Source organism: Lycorma delicatula, chromosome 9, assembly GCF_047948215.1.
Source record: "Lycorma delicatula isolate Av1 chromosome 9, ASM4794821v1, whole genome shotgun sequence".
In the NCBI taxonomy this organism is placed as follows: domain Eukaryota; kingdom Metazoa; phylum Arthropoda; class Insecta; order Hemiptera; family Fulgoridae; genus Lycorma; species Lycorma delicatula.
In genome coordinates this window covers 124901177-124924748 of record NC_134463.1, presented here as the reverse complement: position 1 = coordinate 124924748, position 23572 = coordinate 124901177, and the positions used below count along the sequence as shown (strand labels likewise).

At 33.4% G+C, this 23572-nt stretch overlaps 1 protein-coding gene across 2 annotated transcripts in view; it reads right to left on the bottom strand.

The window, feature by feature from the left end:
- Positions 1–23572, bottom strand: part of Vps13 (vacuolar protein sorting 13C) — a 286208-nt gene that overhangs the window by 153991 nt on the left and 108645 nt on the right. For both annotated transcript variants that reach the window (XM_075374575.1, XM_075374576.1), the window contains exons 21-26: positions 22490–22604; positions 19542–19768; positions 12787–12945; positions 11168–11302; positions 8094–8266; positions 1523–1673 (exon numbers count right to left, since the gene is read on the bottom strand). In XM_075374575.1, coding sequence (XP_075230690.1) covers positions 1523–1673; positions 8094–8266; positions 11168–11302; positions 12787–12945; positions 19542–19768; positions 22490–22604 — 960 coding nt within the window. The remainder of the gene's footprint in view (positions 1–1522; positions 1674–8093; positions 8267–11167; positions 11303–12786; positions 12946–19541; positions 19769–22489; positions 22605–23572) is intronic.

The window sequence follows — 23572 nt, the reverse complement described above, 5'->3', positions numbered from 1 at the left end:
ATGTGTTTAAATTTTTAAGTGGCTAATAAAATTAATATACTTCTTTCTTAGTAAAACAATGTGTTATATATAATATTTCAACTCAACAGAATAAAAAAATTAAATTCAATATTACAAACTACAATGTACTAACTAAATTCCCTATTTATAGGGAATTTTTCTTACCTAAGTCAAAGTCATAAATTAGATGAATTATTGGCTTTGATTCAAATAAAAAAAAAGAACTTTGATTTCTCACAGTAACCCCAAAGTGAAAAAGTTTAAAATTTTTAAAATGCAATAAATCAAATTTAACATTCAAATGGTTCAAATTTTCATAAAAAAAAAAAAAAAATGTTCTGTCAACAGCTATTGCTTTCAGGGCTACAAAAAATTAAAAACTTCACTTGTACTAAATCAGTATTAGTGATATTTCATGTATTGAAAGAACTAGGCTGTGACAAATGTTTAAAGTATTGTTGTTGATTTCAGTCTTCTGCTGATGAAAATAGGATTCAGATGCTGAATTTTATATATTTTAATGGACAGACTTGGTTTCCTCGAATGACTTTGTGATCAGCCACAATGAGAGAAAGTGAAGCAATAAAAATCATCACTCTTTTCATGAATGAACATTGCATATAGATGAAACTGATGTTAGATCACTATCTCCCACTTCTAAGTCCTTCATTTTTTTACAAAATTGTAAAAGATTAAATTTATTTTGATTTAACCTAACAATTTAATGTAATGTTATATAACCTAACATTCATTTTTAAAGAAAACGAATGTTAGTTTCAGCAAAATGACAGTACTGCTTGAAATGAAAAGAAACCCTTATTACAAAAATCTTTTTATCATCATTTGATCTCATGATTGTGACCACAAAGATTTTTAGGCCTCATGCCATCACTTTTTTTTCTTTGCTGATATTTAAAAAAGTAATTTTCTAAACAACCCTCACACTCAGATAAGATAAAAATTAACATTAAATATGAGATTTAAAAACTTAAATGAATAAATGTTGCAAAAAAGTATCTGTATAACATTTTGTCCGTTTTATATATTACAAAAAGCGAATTTCATGAAATTGCTAAAAACCTATAGTTGTTAAAGGTAATTACTTAATGTATTATTTTGTTACATTAAAGTATACAAGCACTGAAAGTTTTCTTTTTGCAATTTGAATTTCATATTGTGAGTAAAAAATAGTCTAATATAAATAGTAAATATAAAATATACATTATCAAACCTTGAGTTGCATTCTTTTTTAAACACTTGTATAAGAATTTTATTTATAAGTAGGAAAATGATCACAGAAGAAAAACTAGTGCTAAGAATTAAATTAAAATTTGTTACAGTTCATAATTTTTCTGGAACCCTAACAATTCTGCCAAAATCGAAACCGTAGGTACGATGTACGATTTCATTTTTTATGCGACTAACATCACACAACACTAAATTATTTTTACAGTCATTGAAAAGCTTTACAGCATACTCATTGATTTTAAAATATAGTTAATTTAAAAAGAAAAGAGCTTACATGAATAGTATCAAAGCGTCCACCGATGTCAAGATCTGGTACATCAGTAAACCATGACGTAGATAAGTTTCTTTGAACTAGTAACTTAAATGAAATTGGTTGCAATAAAGGCTTTTCCACTTCAAAGTTTTCTTTTGCATCAATAACAATTCTGGAACAATAATACATAAACATATAGAACTGTAATAATACACACTGCATAAATTCACAAAAACTTCAAATTAAAAAAAAATTAAAATAAATAAAATGGTAAAACAAATATACCTGAAACAAAATACAATTAAGATTTCATAATTTACAAAGTTAGCGTAGAAACTTATAATTACAATAAAAGCTTTATAGCATAATTATAAGCTATAAAAACAATTTACTTGTACTGGAAATTCATAATAGTATTAATATGTTTACGTTTATAACTTTAAAGATAAAAATAAATTAATGCAAAATTTGAGAGCGACTATCTACTTAAAATGACAAAACTTAATAAATAAAAACACAAACTGGATAAGCGATATTTGAAAGAAAATTCAAACTTTTAGCACACTTTATTCATAATTATGTAAATATACAACTGATGATGACAGCATCAACCAACAAGATTCTTGGCTAGAAGTAAAACCAATAGGTTAATTATTTATATGATTACCCCAAAATAATTAAATATATGCAGAGTGTAGCAATTACCATTACCCATTTTGAGTTGTTTGTGTGGGGAAGAGTCACTGACAATGTGGCCAAGTTTCATATGGGCTTGGATTCAATGAATAATGGAAATCAAGTCGATTGTACCTGTGCAGAGAGGGTTTTGAGAGGGATATTTGGTGAAAATTAGCGATGTGGGAATGCACCTTCAAGAAAAATAAATAGTCAGTGGTATGAAACTAAAATCGTACAGGATAAAGCCTGCACTCATCAAACACTGTCCAATTACCTGAAAATACTGAGTGTCTGAGAAGTGTTTGAGAGGCAACCACATCGATCAGCAAGGTGCCATTTCCAACACTTGAATTTACTGGATACAGGTGAATGACTAATTTTACACCATGATTTGCATTTACACCCATATAAACTGCAAGTTGTCTAGGAATTATGAAATTAACTGCTGCACACAAAATATTGTGCGCTCGTTGTTACCAACAGATGGTGTAACTGTATCGCATGACCTCAAGAGATGCCTCATCATTAGTGATAAAGCAATTTTCTTGCTCAACAGTTCCGTAAACAACAAAACTGCTGATGGGTGCACCTACAAATTTATGCAAACTCTGTGAATGGCCACTACACAGCCCTAAAGTAGTTATATGGTGGGTGTTACATTTCAGCACAGAGAATCACTTGGCCTTGCTCTTTTGAGGATGATGACAGTCAACACCAAATAGAGTTTTCAACATGGTTGTGTCTAAATAGCCACCGTTAACTCATTCATAAATTAGCTATTTACAGTTCCTTTGATCAGATATCATTACAGTTTGGTTTTCTTTGCTCTTGTGTTCTAGGATTTTTTTGTCTGAATATTAGTATAGTTAATTGTGTAGGTAGGCTATCTAGACTAGCTTAGTGGTGGTTTTATTTATTTATACCGCTTTCAAGGGGGTGGACTACTACATTACTTTTGTAGTTATTCAGTCTCTGACATTTATTATATTTTGTTTTTTTTTTAGTTGGTGTTGCCATCGGCAACCATCTTATTTATACTAGGTGGCTTGCTAATGGCCTATCACTTTTGTTGGCCTGTCAGCGGGTGTTGCTATTGGTTGATACTATTTACGTTTGTTTTTGTTTACGTAAGTTAATGAACAAACTATTAATTTATTGTTATTTACATTTAGTTAGGTTTTTGGTTTCCTTCAAGTGAAAAATAATATCAGACACTGAAGGGAAGAGTTTGGGCAGGTCCATGCCAAGTAAGACCCCACAGGCTATTACTAAGGTTTGACTTGATGATGACTCCTCTGCCTCCTCAGGGGAGGAGGAGGTCACACCGGGAACTTCTGGTGTGTCACAAAGCCCTGTGTTAAAAAAGTGATTGATGAGTTTAATAAAATGGTTGGAAAAGTTGGTGGTTCAATTCCTTTAATGAGAGCTTTTAAGGAAAAGTTTGATTCTCTGATATAATTTCTTGTTAACCCAAAGAGTATTGGTTTGAATATTTGGGGTAACATTACTTCTAAGGTAGAGTTAAAACCTTTTTTTGATGCTTCGGCTGCAGGTTATGATAGGTGATGTGGTGCAGGAGACTGTTCCTGCCCCTCCTCCAGTTCTGCAGTCGGCAGTGCCTCAGCGTAAATGATACTCTGAGGTATTAAAAGAAAAATGGGAGGCAAGTTTGTCCTGGAAGCAGCCTGAGGTGCTATTAGTTAACCTAACGGAGGGGGCAGCCTAAGCCTACAAAAGAAATGAAGAATGAGTTTCAGGTTGTCCTTAAACAAAAGATGTCAAGCCTGAAAATTTGCAATATAAAAGAAACAAATAAGAGATTAGTCATCGTTGCTGATTACAAAGAGACCATGCAGGTCATCTCAGACTCACCCAAGATCAGTAGTCCCGACATGAAAGTCGACCCTAAACATAAGAGGCGCCCACAGATTATTGTGTATGACAAATCGACGATTATCTGAGGTGGAGTTAATGACTCTTATCTGAGAGCAAAACACTCAGATGACTGAGGATACCTTCACATCTGAATTTCAACTATTTTTCAAATTGGATAGGTGCGAGGGTGAGAGCTACCACGGAATTTCTGAGGTCAGCTAACTGTTTTTCACAGCTTTGTCGATAAGGGCAGATTGTTTGTGGATTTTTCTTCATGTAAAGTCAAGGAGTTTTTAAATATCCGGTGGTGCTTCAAGTGCTGCAGGTGTGGTCACAGGGCTACGTTCTGTAATCATTCTACAGTCTGTGCTCATTGTGGTGATGAGGGTCACAAGCATGATGATGAGTGCCCAAAAAAGTTGGAGTGTCTGACTTGTGCAAATTGCAAGCATGTTCAGGAGTCCAAGCACTCTATGAATAGTAAGGAATGTGATTTTTATCAGAGGGCTGTTACTAGTATGCACTTGAATTCGTTAGTGTTGAATGGTTAAATTCAGGCAGTTAAATGCACAGGATGCTTACATTGTTCTGATTGAACTTGGTGAAGTCGCTCTTTGTTGAGGGTTGAATGTTGTTTTATTGCAGCATCTATATATTGTGTCCAGAGAACAGCCAGATTTCTCTGTTTGTAAGAGATTCTGTTGTGGTTCCAATAGCATATCCACTGTTGTGGTTCCAATAGCATATCCACTGTTGTGTGCAGAAGGGAAATAGATTGTCTCTTCATTCGAAAGCTCTCTAACAATCATGTTGTCCGTGTGGATGTTCAGAACTTGCATCTATATGTTGGAATTTCATATTTTCAGTACAGAGACCCTGTTGATTATCATCTTGAGATCAAGGATAAAATCCTTAGATTCTTTGGTACCAGTCCAATCGTTATTGGTGCAGATGTCAACACTAAGCCGTTATTTTAGTCAAGCGGTTTCACTGATGATGACTGTGAATTAATAGAGGGCTTTTTAGGCCAATATAATCTTCAGGTATTTAATGTAACTGGTGAGTTGCCCACCAAAACAGATATAGTAGATGGGTATTGACTGTTTGGTGAAACGAACATCAATGTCACCAGTGGAAGGTTTATTCTGCCAATGTCTGTGACTGGAAGGTGGTGGATGATTGCTCAAGTGATCATTGACTGATAATTTATGAGATTGTTGGTGATTCGGGTGAACACTACCGATGTAATGTTCCAGCTCAGCAGGGTCATCTACTGTACAGGCAAGCAGACTAGAAATTTATTGACTTTTTTTGGCCAGACTTCAAGTTTTAGATCAGGGTCTGGAGTCTTTGGAATTGGAGGATCTGGCAGAGAGTTTGTCAGCTGCTTTCATCAATGTCACTGACTGCTCTATTCCCCGCAGTTTAGTTTGAGATGCTTGCTCCATGGTGGCTGGGGTAATTGTCAGCCTTGAAACAGGCTGTCTGACACTTAAGGAGAATGTCTCAACATGAGTGTGATCCTGAGCAGTGGGCAGTCCTTGTCGCTGAATATTGGGACCGCAGATCTCACTACTTTCATAAGGTTCATACGGTGAAGAGGGATTCCTGGCGTACCTTTGTGCATGAGCAGAGGAACAAGGATCCCTGCAGAGTTGTATATAGGGTTTTGGGACACAAAAGAAGGAGGACGTTTTTCTATCTGCTTTCTCGACCAGGTTTAGTATGATTTCAGATATGTCTGGAATCTTGCACAGATTATTTGATGATTTACTGCCTGATGACATCGAAGCTGGGGAGACCATATACCATCTGCAGGTGCAGCAAGAGGTTGCTCATTTTTGTGGGGGTGCATTGTCCTTGGAAATTACTGAGGCCGAGGTGCATAAAGCCATCTATAGAGGTAGTGGTAAGGCCCTGGGGTTTGAAGGAAAACAGTGGAGCTTCTTGTTTGTTGGGTAGAGGTGAGCATTAGAATTATCAAGCATATTTTCAATTGTTGTTTGGTGGATGCTTCCCGGTTTATCGGAAGAAAGGGATTATTAAAGTGTTGTTTAAAGGCAGCGACAAGAATCTTATTGTTAGTTCTTCATATAGGCCCTTGACATTGCTACTAGTTATTGGTAAGGTCTTGGAAAAGGTTCTTTACTTTCACATAAAAGAGAGGTTAACTCTGTGTGGCTTATTGATGGAGAACCAGTATGGGTTTTATCCCGGGAAAGGTACTGAGGATACCCCATATTCTGTGTGATGAGTATGGTGACGACCAATGCGATGGAATATGTCCTGGGAATTTTTCTAGACATTTCAGGGACAATTAACAATTTGCGGTGGCCTTTGGCCATTTATCAACTGCAAAAAAGAGAATGCACTGTGAGTGAATTGCAGGTAATGCAGTTACTTCAGTGGTCGGGATGTGCTGCTCCGCGAGGGCAGCCATGAGGTAGGCAAGATACTGTTCGAGGGGTGTCCCAAGGCAAGCGTATTGGGTCCTTTGTTGTGGGTAGTGGAGTTTGATTCTCTTCTGCAGCTGAGGTTGTCCAGCGGGTGTCGCATAGTGGCTTATGCTGACAATGGGCTCCAGCTGGTCAAAGGGAGGTTGAGCTCCAAGCCACTTAGGCTTGCAGGGTACTTGATGGGGTCGTCAACATAAGATGACCTTCAGCTTGGATCTCCTCAAAGGTCGTTTGGCAGTGAGGCAGTAGGTATGTTTTAGATGGCAGGCCAGTGCATAAAATAAGTTCAGGCTCAAAAGTACCTCGGGATGTTTCTCGATGAGTAAATGCAATTCAAGAAGCACCTTCAATACGTTGTGGAGAAGTGCCTTCTTTGGTGTTCGATGAGTGGTCAATACTGATTGGGGTCTAAATTTTAAGACCATGAGTATCCTGTACAAGGGTGTCTGCGAAGCAATTATGCTATATGTGAAGCCTGCTTGGGCAGATAGGCTAAAATTTAAACACTATCGGGAAATATTGTTGAGGGCTCAATATCTTATACTTTTAACGCTAGTGGGTGGCTACTGTATGATTTCACAGGAAGCGATCTTGATGATTGCGCACATGAAACCAATAGACTTGATTGCATCAGAGCGGCAACAGCGTTATGTTCCCAAGAAGTTATGTGAATTAACTTCTGACAAAGTTTGGGAAATTGAACAATATAGTAATGCTTTGTGGTAGGCCGGATGGGATGAGGCTGAGGGCGAATGTTAAAAGCACGGTCTCTTTCCTGATGCTGTTAGTTTGCAGGATGCCTAATTACTAATGAGTTATTAACAACTTAAGTACTGTACTTGGCACAATGTTTTTAAGAAGTTGCTGTCAAATTTTTTTATTATTTTTAATAACTTCCTGTTCATTATATACAATGATTTCATTTTTCAGCTTTTCAAACATTAATAAAATTTAATTGATACTACTAACTACACTCAAAAGCATTGAAACAGTTCAGCTTTCAATAGTATTATTTTCATGGAATAAGCAGTAACTGCAGTATATTTAATACAGTCAAAAATATATTAAATTAATATTTTATTTATATGTAAGAAGTAATTCATACCACCATAACACAGTAAATTTAATAAACTTATTGATGAGTGCTTTCATTGAATTCTTCTATATCTTCAATATTATAATATAGACGATCATTTTATCAAATTAATGAGATCCCAATGATGACATACTTAAAGTAAAGACCAGCATATAGATTATAAAAAATGTACATCTTAAAGTTAGGTATGTACATACAATTTATTTTAATGAAAAAAAGAATAAATTTCAATAGTCAAAGCAACATTCAGTAAATCAGTTCATATTAATCACTGAAGTCAAATGACAACAAGGATTACTTTCTGTTACATAATCGTGTGATTGTGACAGTGCTAATAACCTTAGTAATCCCTACGGTTATTAGCGATGAAAAAAAAAAATTATCTACAAGGCTAAACAGTGAAAATGGTATCGCTTTGTTATCAGAGCTCGATATCCATGTTAAACAATAATTTTATGTAATTACTAAGATTTTGAAACAAAATTACCGAGAAATTTTAACATTATCCAAAGTAAGTTGTATATGATCAAGAACAGCAGTATGATCTTCTTTACTGGTGACTGTAACATCTTGAAATGAATTTGTAATAGTTAAATTACCCAAGTCAACCAGAATTGCATCATAACTTTGAGAATTAACTGGTATAATTACAACAGGAGCCTGAAAACAACAAAAAATTATATAAAATTAGTAATGAACAACCAAGTAGATTCTTTGCAGAATCTGTAATAATAACAAAAATTTACTTTACCGATGTGTACACAAATATATTTTTGTACTGTAGCCAAATGAAAATTTATTTCTCTTTCTATTGTTAGAAAGTTTCTGATATCCTTTTTTTAAACACCATTGCCATGTTGTGAAATTCTACAAGTTTTTTGAAGAAAAGGTGTGATATTAGAGAAAATCACATACCTAATTTTTTCTTTTTTGATACAATAAATGCCAAAAAGTTCACAACTCTCAAAAACCTGAATTTTTAAAAAAATTAAGAAATAATGTATTATTTACGTGATACATTAAAAGCTGCGCATAGATCAACTCAAAGACTGTTCCCTGTCCAATGGCTGCACAACAAGCCTAATGAGTACTATAAGATAAAGCCATAAATAAATCATTTTTTATTAATTTGAAGAAAATGTCTGAAATGTCAGTAATATTCAAAGAATGATGATTGGTGCAGTAAAAATATTATAGTTAATCTTTGATTAACTTTATCGATCTTTAATAGAATTTTATAGGAAAATTTTTAATTTTTTTATTACAAGATATCCATATGGATTAAGTAAGAAATCTGGAGTATAAAAAATTGGACAATTTTTAAAAACATCTACAGTCATTACATAAATTATTTATATAAGGAGTGAAGATGATTTGACGCATTCACAACAAGCCAAAGGTGTTCGACTTTGGCCAAAATAGGCTACTTTTTTTAGCCTAATATAACCTAAAGCCAATGGTTGGTGCATGTCATGAGAAAACTCATTCCAGAAATTTTTTCAATTGTTATACTTTTATTTAATAGTAAGTTACTTTAACAGCCTACTCTATTTATTTTTTTTAATTTAAAGTTTAATAGTTTATTTTTTATTTTTTTGTTTTTTCTCCTTCTTTGATTTCTTTGGATTTATTTCTTATTTTTTAGGGTACTTTAAAATTAATCTTAAAAATCCTTTGGAATTAAAAATAGGTGACTTGCTGGACTGTCAATAACATGAACTACTTAGCAGGAATTGAGTATTTTATCAGCTTGTTGTAGATAAAAAAACACTGAATCAAAGGAGTATATTTTATTTTCATTCAAATATAAATTGAAATTTGTTTACATAGCTTTACTGATATTAGATAAAATTACAAATAAATTACCTTATTTTCCCATACAGTTTCCTTCAACAGAGATACATTTTCTCCACTGGATAGGTAGCTTTCTGATCCTCTCATCAAAGAAACAAGATGGCTGCCCCAACAACCGATTGCGCACATAATGCTTGACTGTGGCATCATCTTTAAATCTTTCCCTTCCAAAAGTTTCTCTCAACAAGCCAAACATGTGAAAATTTCATGGTGAGAAGTCTGGACTGTAAAATGAGTGTTTAAGGAGTGTCCAATGAATTTTCGCAAGTTTATAAAGTCTGAGCTGCTGCTGTAGGCAGCTGTGCATTTTCATGGAGGACATTTTGGATTGGTTGCTAGCATTGTTTGTTGCAATAAGCAGCCCTGACATCATCCAGCAACAGGCAGTAGTAGTATGCAGCATTTACCATACTTCGTATCTTGCCAGGAAATCAATCAGCAGCACACCTTTTGAGTCCCAATATACAGTGGTCAGAACTTATACAGCTAGCAAGCATTTCTTGGTTATGATCAGTGCTTCCTCCCTATGTTTCCACTACTCCATACTCTTGCTTTCCAGGGTGTAGAGTTGGGCCCATGTTTCATTGCAGGTCACAATATGTCCAAAAATGCCTCTCTTTCTTCCTCAAAGCGATTCAGAAGCCGCTAATAACGATGCATTTCCAAATATTTCTCTGTGCCTTAGTGAGAAAACATGAAATCCGTTTTGCCAACACTTTGTTGTATCCAAGAATCTCTGACACCTGACAAAATGATATGCACACTTCCAACACTTATGCCAAACTCTGATATAATTTCAGCAACGTTAAGCGGCAGTCACCTTTCACAAGGTCACAAATGGCTTGAATCCAAATGTTTTCATCACTGATGCTAGTCCACGGATGTCATTCGTGATCTTTGTTCTCCACTGTATCACAGCCACTTCAAAATGATTTTAGCTTTATCAATGCTTGAGGTTTTGACAGGCTAGCATCTCTGAATTGTGCTGAGTAAAAATTTCAGAGGATTTGACACCTTTGTCGGGGAGAAATTGGATTATGATTCATTGCACAACGGATGATAGTACCTCTTGCTCATACATTCTGCTTGTGACGTGGAAATATAACTACGGGTGGGGTGACTGGTTGCTCCCCTCCACACATATCCAACTAACTACCCACAGCATCCCACCATATTTTCTTACATAAATACTTGACATCACTTGCATGTAAAATTTTGTAAATTGTTTTTCCTTAATGCTTATATATTAAATAGTTGGCCCCAGATTACATCATCAAACAAAATAAAACAATATGTAACAACTCTCACTAAAAAAAAAAGGCGGGCCTACCAAGTTCATATCAAGAAGTATCATGGCATTTGTATCAAGTAGTATAAATTGTTTGAATGAATGAATCAATCATTTGTGCGCTGCACACAACCACCCGGTACATCACCATTGGTCGGCTCTGTGTCAATAGCAGTAAAATAAAAATGTGAGCACATATAACAAAATGCCACACCATCCTTTTTTATTAGTGAGTGATTATTACATATTTCTCATAAAAATTAGTAAAGTCTGAGGTAATTTCCTTTGAATATTGTAAAATAGAATAAAACTTAATCCTATTTCAAAAAATTCACATTATTTAAAAAAATAAATAAATAAACAAATAGTTTTCATTAAATAAAACACTAACAGAAAATAAATTATGTTATTACACTTACTTTTAAATTAAAATTAATTTTAATTTTGAGTGCGGCACTGTATGCTTGTTGCATATTAACTTTAGCTGCTTCTGCAGCTGCAGCAGATGCCTCAATAATAGCTTCTTGAGCGGTTTGAAAATTACTCATAAAATTCTGAAAACAAAAAAAAGGTAAATTAATAAAATTATAAAAATAGTTATCACAATTTCTAGCTTATTACATACAGTGTGATTTTATTTGCATTAACTATTTGGTTATAAGTCAAAAATAAATTACTGAGAGCATGATGTGAAATTGGACTTTATATTGTTTAATTTCAGTATTTAACCCAGAACTAGTTTCTTAAATGTGGCTTTAACCATTGACACTTTATTTTTGTTTTATGTCGTTCCACAATGGCAATCTGAGAGAAATTCAGTGTTGCAGTACTATCTTGTCATAAGCAACATACTTTATACCATCTTCAAGGTACTAGTGCTTCCAAGTAAATTAGTCTCCTTTTTATTAATCACAATACTTCAGCCAAATTATAACATGTTAGGCTTATTTTTAATTAAGTTCAAGATACTAATTTTAATATTACCAAGTGCATCTTCTATACAATTAATATCTAAAAAAAATATAAATAAATCGCTAAGACACAAATAACATAATTTTATATAGAAAAGTACTTATAAATAATGGTACAGCAAAAAAGTGCCAATACTTTTGCGATATTAGCAATCATTGCATATTCTAGAAAAAATCTCCAGATTCAATATTCTCCAAGTTATGGAGCTCTCAGACAAATAGCCTATACAGTTCTTTAGCTTTTCCTAGCATTTAAAAGCTTCAATAAATATGAAAAATTGTACATTCAGATATTTTCAAAGAGAATTTTAATACTGCCACTTACCAAAACACTGTAACATTAATTTGTCACAACACGTTTATGTTGCAAAGAATTTTTATTATATACCCACAGCCTGATGTCTACATTGGTAACAAAACATTTACAAGTACATTATTCTACGCTTATTTAGAGTTCCAGATGTCTTTCTTTCTTCCTGTTTAGCCTCTGGTAACTACCGTTTAGATAACACTTCAGAGGATGATATGTATGAGTGTACATGAAGTGTAGTCTTGTAAATTCTCAGTTAGACCATACCTGAAATATGTGGTTAATTGAAACCCAACCACCAAAGAACACCGGTATCCACGATCTAGTATTCAAATCAGTGTAAAAATAGCTGGCTTTACTAGGACTTGAACGCTGGAACTCTCGACTTCCAAATCAGCTGATTTGGGAAGACGCGTTCACCACTAGACCAACCTGGTGGGTAGTTCCAGATGTCTGTCAATGTTATTCCAAACCCCAACAAAATACAGGCATTTCAGCCATATAAGTGATATCTTCACACTGTTCAGAACAGAGGCTGACTACATATGTAATGAAAATCATCATTCTTACAAAAAGATTCCTTTAATTATAAACCACTATTATACATGATAATGCTCGAAGTTTTGTAAAAAAAAAAAAGGGAAAAAAGATATATGTGTGCGTGTGTGTGTGTGTGTGTGTGTGTGTGTGTGTGTATATATATATATACATATATCATACTACAAGGATGAAAATAGTAACTTAAAAACAAACCAACCATAACAGATGTGAGGAACCGATTAAGAAAAACGACTCTAACACACGCAACATTAGCACTGATTGACATCGAAACATGATCACCTTTCCTTTGCCATTCTTCATTGAATATCACTATTTGGGCTGTTATTAATTCTTCCTTTCCAAGAATTGATAATATCTAAAAAAAAAATAAAAAAAAGACCAATCAATACACCACAGTTTCCAAAAATAAGCATAATACTGTCAAGTTTTGCACTGAAATACTGATTGTAGTTACCAACTGGATGACATATTTTTTTACTGCATCGCTAAATTAATATCCAATTAAAAATACGTCCAATACAAAATTATTTTCCAGACTAAATAATATAAGAAATTAAATTGTTCTATTACCTCAAACAATTTGCTTGCATTTTCAGAGACAAAAAAAGTAATTTCAGAGAAAAATTAAAACGAGAATTTTTAACCAATAAATCATTTTTCAAATCAAATTTCTTTAAAGGAGCTTTATAAAATTATATTTTTATAATAAACAACATATGGAATATCAAGGAGGAATAACTATTGGTGTCGGCCAGGAAGTTCAATGAACATTGGGATTTCCAAGTAGAATGCAACCATTGTGCAAGAAAAATGTCAATATAAAAGACTTCTAAACCACTAATTGACTGTCATATGGTTACAGGTTCAAATTGCAAGCATCTATTATAGCTATAAATAATGCTTATATTATAGCTGTAATAGATGCTTGCAATTTAATGTAATGTCTATAAAATTAAACATTGTTATTTTCTATTATTATTAATAAATAAAACAATTCTTATTAGTATTACTATTTATATTCAGCATGTGTAATATTTAATTTTGCATTGCTTTTTAATGGAAATTTCAATGATTAAACTCGGTCCAGTAGTTTTCTTTTTATCTTATTGTTTATCTCATTACTTTTTTAGTACTTACTTGTTTTACCGATGATCATAACTACATACAAGGACAAGTCTACAAATATGAGATAACCGCGTATTTGAAGCGAAGGTAGAAGCATTATTAACAAGTAATATGTTTTTAAGAAGTAATGTTAATAAATACTTTGATAAAAAGTACAAAAAAGCAGATCAGCCTGTATACTTCAATTTGTAAGCTGTTGTTTACAATTTCCTCACATATGAAATTAAGCATGTGCATTGTGTTATACATCAGTGTTAATCACAGTGCTGTGCCATCAAGTCCAGAAGCGATATAAACTTGGTCATGCGGTAATATTTATTACAAAGTGATAGGACTTCACTTTAAAAAAGAATATGGTAAATGAGAAGCAAAACTGATTACATTTTTTCAATTAAAATTAAAATTTTATGCAAATGTTTTGGATATCTTCAGAAAGAGTCACAGAAAAAAGAATTTAATTCGCTGTAACATCTGATTGTCATAACGATTTAATATTAAATTGCCATGCCTCTTGCCTACTACCGCCACCATTTCTTCTACCTTCTCTAGTGTACCTCCTCCTCGCCTTCTTGGACTTTATATTCTTAGCCATCAGTATACTGGCTTCCTTCTACCGGCACCAGGAGCAGGTTCACTGCTTGGTATGCCGACTCATGCACATCAACTACATTCCAAAGAGTCATAGCCTCAAACTCCGCAACCTTGCTCCTGAGCAGCTTCCTGTACAACTTTGTTTCTTTCGGGGAGATCCTCCACCTTTCCCTCCTAGCTTCTGGGGCAGGGCTTGTGGACTGCACCTCGAAATACACATACCAATGATCACTTAACAACTCTTTGGTCAACACCCTCCATACTTCAGCTGTCCTGCAAATATCTTCTATCACAAACATTAAATCCAGAACACTACCATATTCACATCGGACATACGTTGTGACATTTCCAAGACTTAGACACACCAAGCCCCTGAGGTTCATCACCTCCATCAGCCTTCTGCTCCTCGTATTTGTCTAGGTGCAACCCCGTGCGGCATTCTTTGAATTAAAGTCGCCGGCTATAATGATTCCCCTGGTGGAGTCTACTAATTTTTCCAGGAAATCATTAAAGGCATCTTGGAACACATTTAGGGATATGTAACAGCTATAGACCACAGCTATAGTCTGTCTCTGCATATATATATATATATATATATATATTCCCCTACCTCTACCCATACTAATGATAGGGACATGTGTCATAGTTAGATAGCACACTCTCTGAACCACACCTCCTTGATTTTCCTCGGGTCTGGCTTACACAGTGTAGTCATGTCGACGCCCTTGTCCTTTGCTACTTTCACCAGCATATCATGCGCAAGAACACTCCTGTTTAAATTAACTTGTAAAAAATTTGTACTTTAAACATTAGATGCCATCCCCTTAGATTCGCAGCCAGTCTTCGTACATTCTCTTTCACCAGTTCTGTGCCCTACATCTCTGCAAACCAAACATTTGCTTTTGCCTTTGCAGTCCTTGGCTTGATGGTCCTTCTCAACAACATTTGAAGCACTTGGCTTCATCTGTCCATGTTTCAACCCTGAAGTGCAGCCACCCGATTTGTAATCTCCTTAAATCACAAAATGTGTTCACAGCCACCTTGTCTACCTGAACAACCACGTTCCATGTCTACCCGAAGGCAACCCTCTTCGAAGTGATTATCAGCATACAGTTAAGATTTGCACACAGCAGTTACAGAGTTAATTATTTCTTTGGCCTCAGTATCTTGACACACATCTATAATCCTGATCAAAGCCGTCTTCGAGGTCTTGATTTTGCTCACCACCTTAGCGTCTGCGAGTTTCTCCTGTATCAATCTTCTGATGGTACCAGAAGTCTCCTTCTTTTCCCACTTTTATTTCCAATTCCTCCCTCAGGCCCTTTCTCATATACAGTACCTCTGCACCCTCAACTACCATGGCCTACCGCTTGATGTTTTTAAACTCGTCGGCACATACAGATACCTCGGCACGTCGGCATATAGAGGACCCTCTGCAGATACAACAAACATCACTTTGAGGGTGGAATCTCTGCTTGTACCCAAAATGTTGGTCCCAATGGTTAAAAATATCCATAATTAATGTAACTATTTCTTTGGATTTCAATGTCTATTCTAGCTAAAAAATTTCAGTCTACATATTGGAAAAGTTTATAAATTATTATCTGAAGATAGAAAAGTGAATGAAAGTAGCCTTAAATACTCTCAACTGATACAACTGAAAGAGTAAAACTGTAGAATTAAATAATGACTACAATATATAAAACAGATATCTGTGGATGTCAGATGTAGTATTAAAAAAGATCAGAATAAAGTGGACATGAAAAAATTAAGCAAGAGGATGAATTCCTTAGTTGTACTTATACTGGAGATGAAAATGGATATAATAAAATAACTGAGAATACAAGCTAATCAATTCAGTGGAACCTTCAGGAAGTCCATCTCTGTATTTGGCTAAAACAAAGTAAGGTTTAAAAAATTTGGCTGGTATGTATTGGACCCCGATTCGCCCCAAGTTATTTTCATTGTATCCTAAAATAAAAAGAAATTTCAGCAGCAGTTAATCTGGAAATGAGAACAAGGTCATAAAGAGATATCAGTAAGCAGACGACAAAATTAGAGACTGATTTCTGTAATGAAGAAATAGAAAAACTAATGCACAGTAAGATAAACATTTAAATATAAATGATCAACTATAAAGAAAAATATAGTTCTGTAATAAGTACTAATTAATATCACATTATTGGTTTAAAATTTATTACAGCCAAATGTGGTTCCTCTTTATCCGTGTAGATAGAAATACCAATTTTGTCATTTTTCACAAAATGAACTGGGTTTTTATAATTTTTTTAAATTCATTATAATTATACTGGTCAACATAAAATTTGGAAGTGAAAAGGGAGTAGGTGTTCCATATAGTATTTTATATGCTGAATCTGAATATGTATTCCGAAACAACCCATCACATAACGTTCTTAAGTAACAATCCCTTAAATTTATTTGTTCCATCATTTGTGGAACAAACAATACAAATAAGTCAGTATGTCTGTATGTTTGCTTATCTACATCTGATTTATATTGCGATGCATGCCTGTAGACCTATATTTGATACATAACAATCAAATTATGTCATTTTATGTCAGTCAAGCCAGACATGTATAGACATTTCAGTGAGTCAAGTAATAAGTAACTCAATGCGATGAAATTTTTTTCAGTATGAGTTCAGCTCTCGGTATGACTTGCTATGTTCTTTAGTTGTGGTAGTAGTTTTATCATATACATATTATACAGTGTTTCATAAGTGATGCCATAATTTTAGTGAAATATTTTTATTACAGAACAACTTCTGGTATTATTTTATTGAACACCAACATTTTTTTTTATGTGTGTGTGTGTGTGTGTGCATATATGTGTTTCACACTGTGTTTTATTCCTCCTTTATGAAACAATTTCATAATTATATTTCATAATAATAATTTGAAACAATTTCATAATAATTCATTGAAACATTATCCTCCTTGGTGAAACAATTTAATGAAATATTTTAATTACGTATTTGTAAATTAAAACTTAATTATTTTTATAATTAAGTAAGTATTTCTGTAATATTTCAGTTTACTTTCATTCATTAAAACATTTTAAATTTTCCAATTAATAATACTAATAGGGCTTGTAAAAATTCTCCAAATATTTTTTATAATGTTTGTGGAGAATTCACAACGAAAAGTTAACAAAAACCATTATCGAATCTGTTTACAAACATTATTTTGACTGTCCCTTGGGAGACCAAGGTAAATCATGGGCTCCACATGTAGCATGCATCAAGTGATATGTTAAACTAACCCAGTGGTTAAAAGGAAAAAAAAAGCATTTGCCTTTTGGTGAACCTATGATTTGGCAAGAGCCCACTAACCATTATGATGACTGATTTTTTTCCTAACAAATGTTACTGATTTCAGTTCAAACAATAAAAGCAGTATCGCATACCCAAATGTTCATTCAGCTATGAGACCAGTACTTAGTGTTGATTTACAAATTCTGATCGCTTCAACTTCTTGGAGAGAAATTTCTGATTCCCCAGAAGGCTCAACTGATGAATCCTCAACACCAATAGATATTAATTACATTCCAGAGGAATCAAATACTGAACCTCACCTCATCACACAAGGAGAACTAACTGACCTAATTCGTGACTTGTATTTGTCGAAACATGCAGAACTCCCAGGTTCACATCTTAAACAATGGAAATTATTAAACAAGGATACTAAAATTTGAGTATATAGAAATCAAAACAAACATTTACTGAAACACTTTAGAAGAGATGGTTTAATTTGTTCCTGCCATGATGTTAGGGGGCTAATGTCTGAACTGGACATTGAATATGTTATTCATGATCGCCGTCTATTTATAGACTCATCAAAAAGAAGCTTAAAGGCAGTGTTGCTGCATAACTCGAATAAGTTTTTTTTATACTGGTAGCACATGGTGTAGGAATGAAAGAAATATATGTGAGAAACGTATGTGAGAAATTTTAAAAGCTACTAAGTATGATGAACACTCATGGCAAATAATCACTGACCTGAAAGCAATAGGGCAGAAGCCCTATTGCTTTCAGGTCAGTGATACATTATTTTATTTATTATATAATAAAATAAAATAGGAGGATTCTTCTCAGTCTCCAGAGTGACTATATGAAATATATGTGTTTCTTGTGTTTGTGGGATTGTCAGGCTACAAACACTATGCAGTTAAAGACTCGCCAAAAAGAAATCAGTTTACTCCAGGAAACAAAAATGTTGTCAATATTCCCCTTGTCAAAGCAGTTCGTATTATTTTACCACCTCTACACATAAAACAAGGTCTGATGAAGAATTTTGTAAAAGCATTAGATAAAAATGAAGACAGCTTTAAATATTTAGCTGAGATTTTTTTACAATTAAGTAAAGCCAAATTAAACGAGGAAATATTCATCGGCCCAGAAATAAGAAAATTAATTCATGAAAATATGTTTGATAGCAAAATGAATCCTGAAGAACTAGCAGCATGGAAGTCATTCAGTCGTTACCGGTTTTCTTGGAAACAAAAGATCTGAAAACTATGATCTGCTTATAAATGAACTCAAAAATGATCAACGACGAACAATGAGAAACGTTCCACGGAGATATACTGCAGATGGAACGTTGTCAAGGCAGATGGGATGAATCTATGATGAGTGACTACTGCTTTATGATAAAAAGAGAAGCCTTCATTCACTGAACATAAAAGGAAAATAAGAAAAAAGAAATTAAGATAAGCGTAAATGTCTGCAGAATAAAAGTAGGAATTTTAATTGTAATTAATATTATTATTATTATTATTTTTATATTCTATTATTTAAGAAGTTTCTTAATATTTTAGTGTCATAACTAAAAATCTGAGGATGATGAAAAAAACTGATTTTAGTTTAATATTCAGCATAAAAAATACATTCTAATTCACCTTTTTTTATCTGTTTCAGATTTTTTTTTTTGTTTGTTGACCTGTATTATTATTTCTTTGATAATTATTTTATTAACTTTTGTTTTTGCTGTTTTATTGACTTTTGCAAATTCTTGTACCTACTGATTATGATTATTTAGCAATAAAAAATCTCATCTAGTAATAAATTTTTATTTTATTGTAAATAGTTTTTCTTTTTATTGTAAAATCATATACTTCTTAAAACCGATAGTGTAATTCCATATATTATATTTATATATGAATATGAAGTATTAATAATAATAATTACAATATTAGTAAAATGTAATAAAAAATTACCTTAGGATGAACACTGTTCTTGAAATCAATAACCTTTATATCAGCAATTTTTACATCCATTTGAGTGTACGATCTTTTCACTAAAACACTTCCCACCCCACCTTTTATTTCCAGCCGTGCCAACTGATATTCATTATTGGCTAATGTAATACCGATTTCACTAACTGCTGCTTTAAGTTTTAAATCAATTGTTTCCACTGGTTTCTTTTTTGATTTTCTTCCTGAAACTACATATGAAAACATTTTAATTTTGTTTTATATATATATTATTTACATACTGGGTGGCTGAAAAGTAACTTACATTCACCTCAAACTTTTTTTTATAATTGAGTTAACTGGATGCGGTTTTCGGCATTTTTCCTTGTATCGAGGGGCTACTTCAATGAAGGTATCTCACTCTTTTTGATTTTTAGGTGACGGGAAACAACTCAAAATTTTGAAAGGGACTGATGACCATTTGATATACCATTTTAAAGAGCTCGATGAGCCAAAAGAAAATGATGCAATTAAAACTAAATTCTGATCACCCGGTTCAAAATGGTAGCCAAAAATGTATTTGTTTAGTTAGCTAGAACTATGGTTGTATACTCCCCTTTATTTTTTTTGTTATTTGAGGTATCCTTTCTTTGGAAATTTTCTCCAATATGAGAAGCTAACTCAGTAAGCCCCAATTTGACCTTCAGGGGGGCAGGAGGCAGGCGTGGCTCAAAAATCTTTAATGTGACATTCGGTTATGTCATACTTTGCTTTAAAGTAAAGATCTTCGTGAGACAAGTAAAACAATATCAAAAAAATGTAATTCTGACTATTTAAACCAAAACGACAATTAATTAAAAACCGAAAAAGTTTTAATAATCGCTTAATTAACCACTCCATATTTGTTTCATTGCTTTCCAGGGTATATCAGTGGACCCACGTTTTGTCACAGGTCACAATATGGTCAAGAAATGCCTCTCTTTCTTCCCCAAAGTGATTAAGAAGCCAATAACAATTTCTTTCCAGACATTTCTCTGAGCTTCAGTAAGTAGACGTGGAACTCACCTCGCCAACACTTTGCTGTATCGAAGAACATCTGACATCTGACAACATTGTATATACACTCCCAACACTTATGCCCATCTCTGATGCAATTTCATACACAGTAATGAGGCAGTCACTATCCACAAGGTCATGAATGGCCTGAATCTGAATGTTGTCATCATTGATTCTGGTCCACGGACGATGTTCATGACCTTCATTCCCCACCGCCTCATGACCACTTCTAAATTTTTGATGTAATCTAACACTTGAGTTTTTGATTGGGTACCATCATCTCCAAGCCAGCCTCCATGGCTAGTGGCAGTATCTAGGCTTTTCATCTTGAGGTTCTGGGTTTGGATCCTGATCAGACATGGCATTTTCACATATTACAAAATTGTCATCTCATCTTTTCTTCTGAATCAATTATAGTGGTCCCAGAGGCTAAAAAATAAAAAGATAGTCTCTCCAAACTGTGCCTGGAGGCGAGTCAAAATTTCAGAGGATTTTTCACCTTCGTTGGTGAGAAATCCGATTCATTGTGCAATGGATGTTGGCACCTCCTGCTCACACATTCTGCTAGTGATGTGGGAACATGACCTACAGGTGTGGCTGGCCAGTTGCTCCCTTCCACACATATTTAACTAACTACCCACACCATACCAACAAATTCACTGCTGTAAATATAATATGTAACATTATCATATAATGTATAAGCTGCAATATTATTGTAGGCTATGACTTTGAATCTATCCCGACCAAAATAATTCCTTTGTCATGTTACTTTTTATAACATCCTTTTTATCCTACTCTTACTGATTATTTTGTCTGTGCATTTTTTTTTAATTTGTATTAATTATCTGGCAACTCTGAGACCAGAAATTTGTCTTTACACTTTACCTAATTCCTACTACATCTACCTGTACCTAACCATTTTTTTTCTAAATTATCTGAACTTTTTTATTTAAACCTATAACATTCAATTCTCTGATCTGAAGAATATGATTTTCATGTTTTTTATGACCTCCTTTTGAATAGAATTCACTTAAGATCTGACAGGGAAGTCTCCTTGTTAAGTAGTCACTGGATATAAAATAGTCATTTTACATCCATAATATTTTGATGTTCACCTCTACTAGTATATTTCAAGCAGAAGCTTCAATACTGATTTAACAAAAAAGAAATGGAATAAGGAAAAGACATTTACGTGCAATAGAGAGCGTAGTCTTATATTGCTTTTAACCAGACCAGAACTGAAGGCCTAAATAAGCTTGAAGTTTTTTGTTTCGACTGTATCAAGCACTAATAAGTTGACACAATATATATCAAAAAACATAGTCAACAACTATAAAAGGGAATGTTGAAATAGAAGGAAAGGGGGTTTCTTACTTCTGCAGAATGGATAATCGGTTCTCAAAGGTAAAAAAATATATATATTAGCTTATTTTTCATTAAAATGTGAAAGTCCCTTGCTGACTCACTCATCTCTAATTTTTTTATTTCGCAAATAATTACAAGCTAAAATTTGCCTTATTTATTCCTACAGAGGTCTAAGGAAAACTAAGAAATGATTTTAACAGTCACTAAAAAATTAAAGAGAAATTTCCAAACTTAACAACCCAGTTTTTGGTGTATAGAATGACTACTTCAACAATTAAATAATAAATAGCCCCAAGCAGTTTAAAATTCCAATTTACTGGAATTTTAATCAATGTCTTAAGTTTCTAATTCATTAACTTCGGTCAAGGAATCTGATTTTTTTGTGCCTAAGATGACCATTTTTTAACTTATGGGACTACTACTATCAACTTCAGACTGGGTCTTTTGTAATCCTGCAAACACTCTGACAAACTAGCGATCAGAATAAACTACTTTATTTTGGAAAATCCATAATACAAAATACTAAATTTTTAAAAAGTAATAAAACATACAGGATTTTGATGAGGTTTCTTTGATCACAAACAAACGACTGTGGCTTGATTTAACCTCTTTCAAAGATGGATAACTTTCTTCTTCTAGAATAATTTCACTTTTTTCTTCGCTGCTCTGTAAAAAATAACAAACCATATTACTGAACATAATATTTATCACTGCAATGGAGAAATTTATAAACAAATAAAAAATAAAATAAAAGGCAAGCGAATAAGAATTTGGTTATTTATTTTTGAAACATTAAATTATGAAGAAAAGTAAACACAGTCTGGAAAAAATGTTTGATTAGGAAAAGTAATTAGCGCTCAAAAAGTAAAAAGTAATGATTACATCTATTAAAACCACTACTCACCTAAATCTTGCTGCAAACATTATTTCCTTAAGATACAATTTAACTCATCACAGCTTATTAAATATTGGTATATGAAGAATAAATTATTTCGTAACAGGTACGGTTCACAAGAACGAAATAATTTTTAAAAATTCAACTTGAGGCTACATCTAGGAAATCAGCTTCTCTACTAACAAAACACTAAAGGTAAAACTAAACCATCAAGATAGCAGATATTTATAAATCGATTTGTAAAGACAACAATTGCCATTTGGGATAATGTAGGGCAGACCCACCAGGATGATCTAGTGGTGAACTCGTCATCGCAAATCAGCTGATTTCAAAGTCCAAAGTTCTAAGGTTCAAATCCTAGTTACTTTTATATAAATTTGAATACTAGATCATGGATACCGGTGTTCTTTGGTGGTTGGGTTTCAATCACACTTCTCAGGAATGGTCGATCTGAGACTGTACAAGACTGCACTTCATTTATATTTATACATATCATCCACCACCCTCATTCACCTCTGTAGTAATACCTTATGGTGATTCCAGATGTTAAACAGAAAAGAAAGAGGATACGTAGGGCAAACTAAAAGAAAGATAAAATTGGAATAAGACTATTTATGGGTCACTACAAATATAGAACACCAGAGAAATTGACTGAAGCCGAGAATATTATAAATAATAATTTTAAAATATGTACATAACAAAAGGAAAATAACAGTTGGGAACCTTACTTAAGTTTTTT